The sequence below is a fragment of the Malania oleifera genome, chromosome 4 (genome assembly GCF_029873635.1).
Source record: "Malania oleifera isolate guangnan ecotype guangnan chromosome 4, ASM2987363v1, whole genome shotgun sequence".
Classification (NCBI taxonomy): domain Eukaryota; kingdom Viridiplantae; phylum Streptophyta; class Magnoliopsida; order Santalales; family Ximeniaceae; genus Malania; species Malania oleifera.
The window spans coordinates 115,189,693-115,203,387 of NC_080420.1; the positions used below are offsets into that span (position 1 = coordinate 115,189,693).

The 13,695-nt window shown below is 34.6% G+C and overlaps 1 protein-coding gene across 4 annotated transcripts in view; it reads left to right on the forward strand.

The window, feature by feature from the left end:
* The first annotated feature begins 1,599 nt into the window (after positions 1 to 1,599).
* The window catches only part of LOC131154191 (protein ALWAYS EARLY 2-like), a 95,812-nt gene continuing 83,716 nt past the window's right edge, over positions 1,600 to 13,695 (forward strand). For 2 of the 4 annotated variants that reach the window (XM_058106781.1, XM_058106782.1), the window contains exons 1-4: positions 1,600 to 1,808; positions 3,518 to 3,642; positions 5,392 to 5,490; positions 5,952 to 6,014. In XM_058106781.1, the coding sequence (XP_057962764.1) occupies positions 3,538 to 3,642; positions 5,392 to 5,490; positions 5,952 to 6,014 (267 nt within the window). In that variant the 5' untranslated portion in view covers positions 1,600 to 1,808; positions 3,518 to 3,537. The remainder of the gene's footprint in view (positions 1,809 to 3,517; positions 3,643 to 5,391; positions 5,491 to 5,951; positions 6,015 to 13,695) is intronic. The other 2 variants (XM_058106783.1, XM_058106784.1) reach the window with 1 other exon arrangement.

A 13,695-nucleotide genomic window follows, 5' to 3' on the forward strand; every position in this document is an offset into this window, starting at 1 on the left:
CTCCATGCAATTTAAATGTGCAATTTACCTTAACATAGAAAATGCCTCTTTATTATCCTTAAAACAAGGATAACAACAATAACAACAACAACCACTACAATAAAAACTTATGATTATAGTATAATAATAACTATAACAAATAATAATAATATAGCAATGATATAATAATCATAATCATATTATTATCATATATAAAAATGACAAGAAAATCCAAATAAAAATTTCAGTTATAATTATTATCTTTAAAATGTAAATAAAAATATTATGATCCAAAAATGCAGAAGTTTTCAATATAAAAAAATAATATAAAATTAAAGTAATGCATAAAATAATTTTGTATTATAGACTTTTTTTTTAATTTTAGTATATATATAACACAAAATATTTTAACATATAATATATATAATTATTTATTATAAATTTATACTATTCGGTTAATTCAGTTAATTGGACCCAAAAACCGAATCAAAAATCGAAAATTGAAATTCAATGAAAATGAAAACTGAACCGACCCGACCCGACCCGATCGAATTTACTCAGTTAATTTGGTTTTAACCGAATTATGCTCACCCCTAGGAAGGGGTAAGAATTGTAGAATACTTTCCATTGTATAACCCACGACCAAATATTTCAATCGACTGAAAAGAAAAAGCACTGTCCTTACAACAAAATTATACCTATAACTAAACTCCATTATTAACAACAAATAAATTGTCGCAATAAAATAAAACCTCTATTCGAAACATAATACAACACTTGCAAGAGATGTACAAGAGGTTTATTCAGTATCTTTCTATTTCTTTGAAGTTTTCAAGATGATACTAAGATTCCAAAAAATTACCCTTAATGGTTACCAGTTATTTAAGTTAGTAAATTTACTGTTATTTTAAAGCTCTCCTTCTCTGGTGCGCAACATACAATTAAGTTATTCTTGCAAAAGTCAATGCACTTTATAAATTCTACCATAACTCTTTCATAAAATTAGTTATCATATATTTAAGAATTAACACACATTTTCCATCTATAATTACCCTTTCCAAAGAAGATCTACTATTTTTGTTTAATTTAAAAAGAATTGGCATGGTGCAATAACTAATTACGAGCATGCATTATATACCTTTTTTTCTAATATAGAAAATGAGCTATTATAGGGCTGTTTTAAGGATTTAAAATGAAAAAAAAATAATAATTAAATAAGGAATGTCCTTCTACCAGTATAAATGTCAATAGTAAATGTTCTAATGATATCTTTGAAGTTTTTATTTTTCTTAGAAGTTTATAAAAAAGCTTTAAACTATTTTATAAGATATTGGTTATAAGCGAAGGTTTTTATTTGGAAAAATAAAAACTAAATAAGGTTGAGAGTGGCTTCCAAAAGAAATTGACTGTTATTTTTGAAAGGATTTCTTTCGCCATATTCTAAATGATAAAATAAATTATTGTTAAATGTTTTGTTATGTTTACGACGAAATTCAAACGTGAACCGTGAGATCCGTGGAACTGCCACGCGTACGGCGATTAGAGCTCCGGCATCATCCCTCGTGATTTTTCATCGCACGGCGAATAAGACGGGGAGAGAAAGAACACAAAAATGAAAAATCTCATTGGGTTTGGCTCGCCTCTCCTTTCATTCAAGTTTCGCGGCAACGCCTCTCCCCCAACTTCAGAACCCCTCTCTCTCTCTCTCTCTCTCTCTCTCTGTAGGTCTCTCTCTCTCTCTCTCTCTCTCTCTCTCTCTAGAAATTGCTCATCTCTTGAAGTTCGCTGCTGTCTATGGTTCGATTTTGATCGCAGAAGCCCTGCTATCGGTAAGATCGCTGTTTCAGATCCGAGTCCGATCTGTTAGTTAGGGTTTTCAGTGAAGAATTTCGAATTTTGCGTCCTCTCCAGGGTTTGTCGGCTCTTGATTTAGGCATTCAGAGGCTGTTTCAGAGTGTGATGCCATTTTTTTTGGTTCGGTTGGACTGGCAGAACTGCTGACGGAGTTTTGTGTGTGTTTTTGTGTGGGTGTATGTGCGAATTGTCTTCCTCGTTAGGTTTCCAGCTGCTCAGCTAGTTCAAGAGTAGACTCTTATGGAAGTTCACAGGTCTTGCATATATTTTGTTGGTTGATTTGGAACGAAATGAATCGGGGAACTTTGAGGACTGGTCTTTCTACATATGCAATATCACTAGCATATTCGGGATTCCTTCTACCCTATCTTTTGTTTGCTGGATCTGGTTGAATCTTGAATATGGATCCTTGTCTAGCTTGGCCTTAGTTGCATTCACAGAGCTCATTTTAAGTTTTGGTCTACTCGATTCTTGAGCTTTGTTCAATCGGTTTATTTTTATGAGTCTAGAGAGCAAATAAATTCTTGGGCTATCTTTTGGTGCTATTTGGATGAAGAGAAATGACGGAATCTTTAACAACTTGGATACTCCTCTGTACTTTCTTTGGAATAGAGTGGTGTTTCTTGCTGTGGGTTTGGTTGAATGGTTTCTTTTGGCTTCTATCTCTAACAGATTTTTTTTCAGCGGGACTAGATTGCTTTGCTGGAGCAGAGCTGATTTGTAATCTTTGTATTCTGTTTTTTCAGTTTGCTGTTTTTTCATTTGTTTTGGAAGGATAGCTTATCCTCCCTGTTTTCCTTCCTTTTCTTGTTGTCCTCCTTTCCGTTTCTCTAATAATTTTCTTCGTTTATGAAAAAAAAATAAATTCGCAGGCTATATTTGTTCGATCATAGTAGAAAACAAACCCAAATTCTTTGATTTTTTTTCTGATAATTATCAATGTTTTTTCTGGCACGGCTAGTAGATTTTCTTGATCCCCTGGTGCTTCAAAGGCTTATAAATCTGCTATAGCTAGTGGAAGATCTTTGGAAGGGGAGGTTCTGATGAAATGCTTTATCCATAAAAATATATATTTTGTGATATTGAATTTAATGTTGGTTTTTTTTTTTTTTTTTTCACTTTGCTGTGCTTGTTTTTTTTGTTTTTTTTTTTTCTTGGTTGGTTTTGGAGTTTTGTGCGCATTGTTTTTGCCACGTTTTGCTGCGCTATATTTTGTTTTTCTGATAAAGCATTTAGTCGTTGCAATTACTCAAACACAGTTACTAGATTCGGTATGTTTTACATGTCCAAGATATACTTTTGTCTTGCATATTTATTATATTCATGTTATATTCTATCAATTTTTTTTTTAAGGTTTAAGGAGCTAACAAATTCTTGCTGGCATTCTGTTCTACATCATTAGGAAAATTTGGGCAAATGTTATTTTGAAAAATTCCTTTTATTGACAATTTTTATCCATTAGGTTCCCTCATTTATTTTTTATTTTATTTTATTTTATTTATAAAGTAAACAAATTTAGTTGAATTAAATGCTTTAAGAATTGAGTGTTCTAGATTATGTTGTCGTTGTTGTAGCTGCTGCAGCAGTAGCTGCTCCTGCTCGTGACCATTATTGTTATCATTATTTACCTTACTTTTCTGTATATTAAATTCAAATTTCTGATTTATTTACTTACTTATTTTAGATAAGAGAAAAAAGACTCTCATGGCGCCAGCAAAGAAATCTAGAAGTGTGAATAAGCGGCTTCTGAATTTTGATGAGGTGTCTTCTGATAAAGATCTTGGGAATTCAAACAAAGGCAGACAGCGGGTGAGTCTAGGCTTCATTTGTTAGAGTTTCATGTGCTAGGACTATTGATAACGTAACTTGTACATCTTGTTCATCTTGACAGAAGTTTTTGTTTGTCTTGTGCGGATTCTTTAATGTTATGTTACTCTCGCCGTGGTGGGTGTTTCTTGTATCAACACTTGGTTTTGCTTATTAAATTAATTAGTTTCCTAGTTGCTGGAACTTTTGTTCCGGCAACAACAATTGAGGTAAGGGATGAAATTGTAGTACTTCTACATGCCTATACATGATCTATACGATTGTTTACTTTCTTTCATCCCCAGCCCCTTTTTTTTGTTCAGGGATCCAGATGTATTATTTGTTGTTCTTTCTTCTTATAGTGGGTGGTGAATTTGAAATAATTTGTGTTTCAAGTTTAATTTCAATTTATTGTGTTTAAATACACTTCAAACAAGTTAGAGCGGGTTAGCATGGCTTGATCATGAGCTATGATAACTGAATTCTGAGTGGTTATTTGTGTTAAAGGTGCAGTGAGAATGAGAAGAAGACAAACATGGACGGTTGAGATTTGAGAAGTTCTACTGGCTTGTAATTGAGCATATTTTGTGGCTCTAAATAAGGAAGAATTGGCAACAAGTGCTTGTTCTTCTGGCTCAAAATTGTCGTGGTGGAGGCTTTGCTGACTTGAGTTGTTATGGAAATTTTGAATATGATAGTAGTGCATGGAAGGACACTCTAAATAATAGTACCCCGCGCAATGCATTGGACTTGTTATGGTTGGAATAAGCAATAGAAAACGTTTCTTGTGCAATTGATTTCTTAGTGGTTGGATGGATACCATAAGCATATGGATATTGCATGATAGGGACCCCAACCTCATCATGCTCTAGTTGCAGTATTTTCATAGGAAATTCTGCATATTTGCATGCACTTATGGCATCTATTCCAAAGAGGCTGGTTACTAGTTAACTTTATTAATTATTTATGTCCAAATTTATTATGCTGGACTCAAGCTTGCATTTAATTAAAATGCATTTATAGTAACTAAATGGGAATTGGTTGATTCGTAATTCTTTCCAAAAGCCTGTTTAGACTAGATTATGTGATTTTATTTGACTTGTCCCCTTAGGATTGGGCAGAGGGGTGGTCAACCACGGAGATATATAGACTGAAGGAGCCATCCAATGTTGGGACTAGGGGGAAGTGGAATAGTGGAGATATATATGATTTGAGTTTTTATAGGAGGCTTGGTATTGAAAGGCTATTCTGCTCTTTGCCTTCAGTTTGAAAAAGGATGTGATTGTAAGTTGGATGTCGTAAATTTTCTTTGTCCTAAGGAGGAACATGCTTGGTTTTGGATTTACATCCCTGAATGCACCGCCCCCCCCCCCCCCCCCTTCTTCTCACTATGTGGTGATGGTGACCAGGATAAACAAATTTCCTGCAGGAGTGCTACAGGATTATTGGCGTTCTTGTCCCTTTTCTCAATGGCACTTGAATCAGTAATAAACGGTTGCCCTGCACTATAATATTCACATTAATCCATATAGATACAATTTTATGGTCATATGTATTTCCTGTTGTCTTGCATTGGTTAGAATTTAAATACATTCTGCCTCTCTTTTTCCTGTGTTTGTTTGTCTACATCTTTCTGTTCAGGCTATACAATAATTCTGATTATTCATAAACACGATTTACTCCAAAAGAGTAACTGCAATTTTTTTGTTTATAGTTTTGATCCTGTGTTTATTGTCCAAATATTTTGCACAGAAGAGAAAGTTATCTGATATGTTAGGATCTCAATGGAGTAAAGAAGAACTTGAGCGTTTCTATGAAGCTTACAGGAAGTATGGAAGAGAGTGGAAGAAGGTAGCTAGCCATTCTTTCCCACTGTGCTCTTTTAAATAGCATTGATCATAGTGAGCTATCTTCCCCCATACTTGTGCTTTTATGATTAGGGCAAACTATTGTTTCTTTGAATTTGAGCTTTTATGATGAGGGTGCACCTTGATCTAATGGCAGGGGTATTATACCCGACCTTGAAAATCATAGATTCAAGTAATAAAAATAGCCTCTCTAAATTTGGAGGTAAGGCTGGATATGTTGTGCCCTCCTCTGATGCTGACTTGGCATTGGACTTGGGAGCTTTGTGCATTAAACATTATATTTTTGAGTTTTAATTATATGCTACGCAAATGCTGGGGAAAACATTCTTATGATTGCATTTTTCATTTTCTTATTTATGCTTCACTAATGGAAGTGTCTGGTGTAATAGGTCAAGATTATGCTTTTGCATCTTCTTTTGATTATTAGTTCCTCTGAATTTCCAGGTGGCTGCTGTGGTACGTAATAGATCTGTAGAAATGGTGGAGGCCCTCTACAACATGAATCGGGTATGTAGTCATTGCATGCTGTCTTATTTAATAAGATGAATTACAAAATTCCATTTGAGTTTAGTAATTTGCAATGTAAGAAGCCATGGTGGCTGGGGTTTCCTGCAGATTATTTTGTTTTAAATCTTTTAGATTAGTAAAATTATGTGTATTACTAAAAGGACCCCTAGTTGAGAAAGAAAGGCTGCTATCTAATGATCAAAACCCACAGGGAAAAAAAGCTATGAAGTCTACAGAGGAACCAAAGTTGTTTTAAGAAGAACCATTCAATCAAAGTTGCAAGAAATAGAACTACGGCCCTTCCAATTTCAAATGAGGTTTTAAATTTCTTTCCTTTGTAACTGTCAAAACACTGCTGGAGGAATTAATCTGTAGCTTCGTAGCCTCTTCCAAACCTCAACGAAAAGGAAAAGAATATGAGAGTTGGCAAAACAATTCCCCCTAGAAGCAAAATATACCTCTGTTCTATCTTCCCCATTCTAAGGATCTTTTTTCTGCCTTGTAGCCTTCATTTAAATTTTTTTTTTGGATAGCAGAAGAAAATTTTCTGAGAAGAGATGCAAACAAAGGAGGACAAGACATCCTCAAAACAAAGTAAAAAAGGCAGCTTTTTCAGAAAGTCCTTTCCCTCATAATGGAACACTTTAGATTCTCCAATTCTAAACTCTTTTTCTTCTTACTCTTGCCCCAATCCAATGTTATTTCCTGACATTTGGTAGCTGTCAAACTCAATCCCTTCTTATCCAAAAGCTCTTGCACTTCATTATCCTTATCATTCATCTCCACTTTAGGTGAAATGTGTTGGGAAAATAAAAAACCCCACCCCCCTCCCCTTGGCAAATGCACTTTATTGCTTCCTTAGCACGTGATCACTAGCAGAATTTAAACTAATATCTTCATTACAAAATAGTGGAACTCCGAACTCCTGAGAATTGGGTTCATGTAAACATGTGATTTGCAATGTAATAATGAGTTACATCCATATTGAGCACAAATTTAAATAAGGTGTCGTCACTATCATTGTTACTATATTTGCAACACATTACCCTTTTTTGGCTCCTTCCCAATCTCCACTCTTACCAATTTTATTAGCAATGTCACTTGATGTAATAGGCTCACATTTTACTGATGGAGAACTCACATCACCATTCCTTGAAGAATTTACACCATTCCATGTGAAGCTTTTGCTCTTCCGAGGACTTCTGCATCTCAATCCCAGATTGTATAACCCTCAATCGAGCTGCATCTTTCTCAGAATGGCTCACTCATACTTATCAAGTAACAACTATCTTGCCCTTGATTGCTGTGAGGTTTCTTCTCACGATCCTGATGCACCCACTTTCCCAGATTCTTTGAATCTGATCAAGATCAAATTGGTTGAGCTTCACACTAATGTGCCATTGCTCCACCACAATTAAGGCTTCAGCCTCCTCCCTTTTAGATATCTATACTACTACCTCTTTTACCACCCCATATTCAACACCAATTTTCCATTACTCTTTACTAATGTTTTCCCATTCTTGATGTTTTAGGTTTCCTGTTCTTTGCTTCCACAAATCTACAAACTGATTGCCATGAAAATCCTTTCATTTTTTCTCCCATTTCACCACCCTTAGGGATGAAGATGGAATAGTCTGTCCCCTTCAAACTCAACCCAACTTCTAGAAACTTTCTCATGCTTATCGATCTAATCACTACCTAACAATTCTAAATCATCATCATTGAACAAACTTCTCCAAGTGAATAAAAACTGAAGCAATACTGTCACAGATCCACTTTGCTGCCGCGAACAAAAGTTACAGAGCCCTAACCCACCAATTTCAATATCCATTCTTCTCTATTGGATAAACAAATCTTCCAACACCAATCTTCTCTAACCTCTGGATTATTATTTTGGAGACCTCCCATCATCCTGAGCAATGATCATTTCCATGGGTGAAGTTCAAAAAGAGCAATAAAAAAGAGCAAAGAGATAGGAGATAGAAGAGAGGACTGTAATGTGCACGTGTGAGGGAGAGAGGAAGGGAGGGAGCCTCCATCCATTTGAATCTCCCAGGCTTGGATGAACCATTACCACTGGGCTTGGCAGCCTGGTTCCCTTTCATCATATTGTGGTTAATTCCTGCACTTTCTATCAATCTTGTACATCTCTTTATCAGTTCTTTCGAGGATTGCTTATCAGAATAATTTCAGAACATACTGGTGGAAGATCTGTCAAAGAAAGGCCTAGATTGCAGGCAAGTTCTTCGATCTGAGACTGGGTAAGGTTGTTTGCGGGGTCTTTGTATTCTTATTGGAGTGAAATCTTCGTGTTAAAAATTGTTGGATTAGGGCTTCATTACTGGCTGCTTGTTGATTTGCTGAGTGCCATTCATCATCTTTTGTTCGCTTAGAGAGATTTTATTGTTGAAGAGATTTGGGAACCATTGGTATTTAGTGATGCTTTGGTTGACTACAATCAGTAAGCTCTTGGAGATAGGGTGGGGTTTTAGTGGAAATAATCACTCTGCCTTCGTACCTGGTGGGTTGGAAGGTTTTCTTGGGGAGATTTTGTGGTGGCGTTGAAATTAATTGCTGAAACAGTGAAAGGCAGCATTTATATGTAGATGTTTGGTGTTTCATCAGAGGAGAAGAGATCTTGGAGTGAGGTGGTAAAAGGTGTTGTTTAGCCACCAGTTACGAAAAGTGGGGATTTTTGTGTTTATTTTGCCAATGTGTTGGCACAGGGGAAGATTCTGGTGGCTGGAGTTGTTGAGGTGTGGTGGCTAGGGTTTCTAGGAGCTTCGGCATTGGGAGAAGATCTGTTGGTTGATCCTGGGCTTGAAGATATGGGGCTATTTGGTATAATAATATAAAAAATTATGAAAATGAAACATGGACTAAAAACTAAAAACCAAAAGCAAAAACTAAAAATTGGAACCAGCATTAATATTTATAAAACTAATACAAATTAAAATTTTTATTGAACAAATTCTCATTTATTTCCTTGAATAAAATAAAAATTTTGAAAAATTATTTCAATTATAAATAAACTCAAAAAATACAAAGTAAAAATATTATAATAAAAAATGGAAATTATTATATTTATTTTACTTAATTATTATATGTCAACTCACTTTTTAGTGCTAAAAGAATTATATTATTGTATATGAAAATTGAAAAAAGTATATTTTTAAATGAATTTTTTTTCTTCAAAATCTTAGGAAATTTATGGATATTTTTATTTTATTTATATTTTAAACTGCCAGAAAAGGTTTCACGTGGCCAACTCCCTCTAGTGTGACTTAAGACTTGGTTTTTTGTTATATTTTAAATTCACAGTCATTTATTTTTAATTTTAATTAAAAATTATGTAAATGAATGATTTAATTCTTGAAAGTTAATTATGCAAATTTAAGTATTTTGACAAAACAATTGAAAACCATACAATCTGATTTTTCAAAAAAACTGAAAATCCACGGCAAGTATATAAAACTGGCAATGTAAATAGACACATTATCATAATCTCTTTCTTCACCATACAAAAATGAAAACAGATGACAAAAAGAAAAATTATACCAAATAGACCCTAAGGTACTAGAGCGGACTAGGTATACAACAACAACAACAAAACCAAGCCTTAGTCCCATTAGGTGGGGTCGGTTATATGAATCCTTTTCCGCCAATTTATACGATCATGGACCATTTCTTTTGATAGATTCAAGGATATTAAATTCTTACTCACTATCTCCTCCCAAGTTATTTTAGTTCTACCCTTACCCCTTCTATTGCCCCTCGCAGTTACTAAGTCACTCTTCCTCACAGGTGCACAATGTGGCCTATGTTGCAAGTGTCCATACCATCTAAATTGTCCCTCCCTTATCTTATCTTCTATAGGAGCTACACCTAACTTACCACGAATATGTTCATTCCTTAATTTATCTTTCAATGTTATACCACTCATCCATCTAAGTATTCTCATCTCGGCAACTTTTACTTTTTGGATATTATGCTTCTTCGTCACCCAACATTCCGATCCATATAGCATAGCTGATCTTATAACTGTCCTATAAAACTTTCCTTTCAATTTTAAGGGTATTCTACGATCACATAGCACACTTGAAGCACTTCTCCATTTTACCCAACCTGCTTTAACTCTATGCATTACATCATATTCAATTTCTCCTTCAGCTTGCATAATAGATCTAAGGTATCGAAATCTACAAGTGCTATTTATTTCTTCATCATCAAGTTTAACTTTGTCTCCAATATTCCTTCTGTCATTACTAAAATTACATTTCATATATTCTGTTTTATTTCTACTTATCCTAAAGCCTCCATAATTCTAACTCAGCCTCTACTCCGTCCCTAGTTTCGTCAATTAATACAATATCATCTGCAAACAACATACACCATGGAACCTCCTTTTGAATACTCTTAGTCAATTGGTCCATCGCTAAAGCAAAAAGATAAAGACTCAAAGCAGATCCTTAATGTACACCTATGGTAATTGGAAATTCTCTAGTTTCTCCATCTATAGTCCTTACACTTGTCATTACTCCATCGTACATATCCTTAATGACATCGGTATACCTACAACATACACCCTTTTTTTCTAAAACCCACCATAGAACTTTCATAGGTCTCCTATCATATGCTTTCTCAAGGTCAATAAATATCATATGCAAGTCCCTCTTCTTTTCCCTAAACTTTTCCATTAATTTTCTTAAAAGATAAATAGCTTCAGTGGTAGATCTCCCTGGCATAAAACCAAATTGATTTTCTGAGATCTTCGTTTCTAACCTTAATCTTTGTTCAACTACCCTTTCCCATAGTTTCATCGTATGACTCATAAGATTAATTCCATGATAGTTATTACAATTTTGAATATCTCCTTTATTTTTGTATATAGGTATTAAAGTGCTTTTCCTCCATTCATCTGACATTTTCTTAGTCTTTATAATTATATTAAATAAATTAGTTAACCATATAATTCCGTTATCACCCAAGCATTTCCAAACTTCAATTGGGATGTTATCTGATCCCATAGCTTTACCATTTTTCATCTTTTTTAGTGCAAATTTAACTTCGTTAACTCAAATTTTGCGAATAAATCTTATAATTTTAGTCTTTTCCTCATTTGACAATTTTAAGTTTAAGCCTTCTATTTGGTTTTTGTTAAACAACTTACTAGAGTAACTTCGCCATCTTTGTTTAATATCTTCGTCCTTAACCAAGACAATATCATCTTCACTTTTTATACATTTTACATTTCCTAAGTCCTTGCTCTTCCTTTCTTTAGCTTTAGCAAGTTTAAATATATCTCTTTCCCCTTCTTTTGTACCTAATCTATCATACAAACTATTAAATGATCTATATTTAGCTTCACTAACGGTCCTTTTTGCATCTTTTCTTGCCTCCTTATATTTTTTAAAGTTATCTCTGTTTCTACATTTTTGCCACGTTTTATACCAAATTCTTTTTGTCTTTATGATTTTTTGTACATCTTTATCCCACCACCAACTCTCTTTGCTATTCGAGAATCTTCCCCTTGATTCACCTAAAATCTCTTTTGCTATCTTTTTAATAAAGTTAGCTAATCTATTCCAAAGAGTATTTGTATCTATCCCAATCCCCATCTTTGATCATTTTATCTTTAAATTTTATTATATTTTCTCTTTTAGGTTCCACCATCAAGTTCTCCTACACTAGTTTATTTTATCCTTTTCTTCCATTTTTTAATGCATATATCTAACACTAAGACTCTATGTTGTGTGGTTAGGCTTTCACCTGGAATAACTTTACAATCCTTGCATGATAAACAATCTACCCTCCTAGTTAAAAAAAAATCTATTTGATTTCTATTTTGTCTACTTTTAAAGGTTATTAAGTGTTCTTCTCTCTTCTTAAAGCAATTATTCATTATACTAAAATCATATGACATAGCAAAGTCTAAGATCATCTCCCCAGACTCATTTTTGTTTCTATATCCATATCCTCTATGTATCTTCTCATAATTTTTATTATCTCTTCCAATGTGTCCATTCAGATCTCCTCCTATAAATATTTTCTCAGTCCCTAGTATGCCTTGTATAATACTATCCATATCTTCCCAAAATTGTCTCTTAAGATTTTCTGCTAAGCAAACTTGAGGAGCATAAGCACTAATGATATTTATTATCTCTTGTCCTAATACCATTTTGATTTTTATAATTCTATCCCTTACTCTAGTTAAAACCACAACGCTATCTTTTAATTTTTTGTTTATAATAATGCCTACTCCATTCTTATGTTTTTCTTTTCCAGTGTACCAAAGTTTAAATCTTGATTTATCGATTTCTTTAGCTTTCTCTCCCACCCACTTAGTTTCTTGAAGGCAAATTATATTAATTCTTTTTCTAATCATTGTATCCACAATTTCAATGCTTTTACCTGTAAGTGTTCCTATATTCCAAGTTGCTTATCTAATTCTAGTTTCCTGAACTAATGTCTTTTCCTGCCCACGTCCAGAATGATGCAGGAACCCTCGCATATTTGACACCATACTCGGGCGCCGACACGATGCATCGCTTCGGGGCACCTTGCCCAGCCCACTTTTCGCTACACCCGGGTGGTTCAAGCCGGGAGGGAGAAGTGGGGGAGAATATTCAGAAGAGTCCTTTGAAAGCGACACACTTTACAATCCGGCATGAGTAGTGGGTTGCCCATTTAGGAAAAGGAGGGGGAAGTGTTAATGAGCAGGCCCAAAAGTTAGATGTGGGAGCAGAGGGATCATTGTCTGCCAATATGCTGCTTTGCAAGTGGGCAAGAGGTGCTTCCATGGTTAAGTTGCTTGTACTTCTCAAGCAGTAGTTTTTCTTCGAAAGGAATCCTACATATCCATTTGGGGGGTTCAAGTGGAGCCAGAGCCCAGCTATCATTGGGAGAGCAACCTTCCAAGGCTGTCAGAATTGGTTGCTTTTCAGCTTTTTCTAATAATTCTAATCCACAATCTGAAGAGGGAAGGGATCATGCTGTGGAGGATCCAAAAATCATCTTTTGATTGTTGGTGGCTGTGAGAACTTAAGGAACAAGGAAGTCAGAAGCATAATGGTTAGTTTTGTATGAGATGTTGAAGAGACAAGTGTTGATGCTGAGCAGAGAATAGGATATTATATTGTGGGCAATATTGGTGCTGATAAGTCTCTGGATGCTGGAAAGAAAAATGATAGCGTTGAGTCTACTAAAGTTTCTGATGTAGGATGGGTATGGATGGCCTAGTCCTACTGATAACTCTCAAGCAAACACATACACTTTAAACACTTTAAATTAAGAATTTAATCAACCAAACGTAAACGTTATGAACTAAGGTATGATTCACAAGTTTCCAAGATTTTGAAAAGGTGTATGAGTTGTCCAAAAATTAAATCCGAAATGTTCTTTCACAAAGGAATCAAGTTATATGCGGAAAAGATGCTATTTCAGAAGTTCAAAAATATAGGTTCTATGTTAGCACAACAATATTCCCACAATAGATATGAGCGAGTGATAATAATATTGAAAACTTAAAGGTTCAGGGTGACTTTAGTCGCCTGAACTTCAGGTTCATTCGCCTGAAGAATTTAGAAGCAGATTTCCTGACTGGCAATAGTTTTTCAGTCGTCGCTTGAACACCTACGGGTTTTTAATAAAAGGCAGGGATTCAAGGGCTGTTTAAACAAGG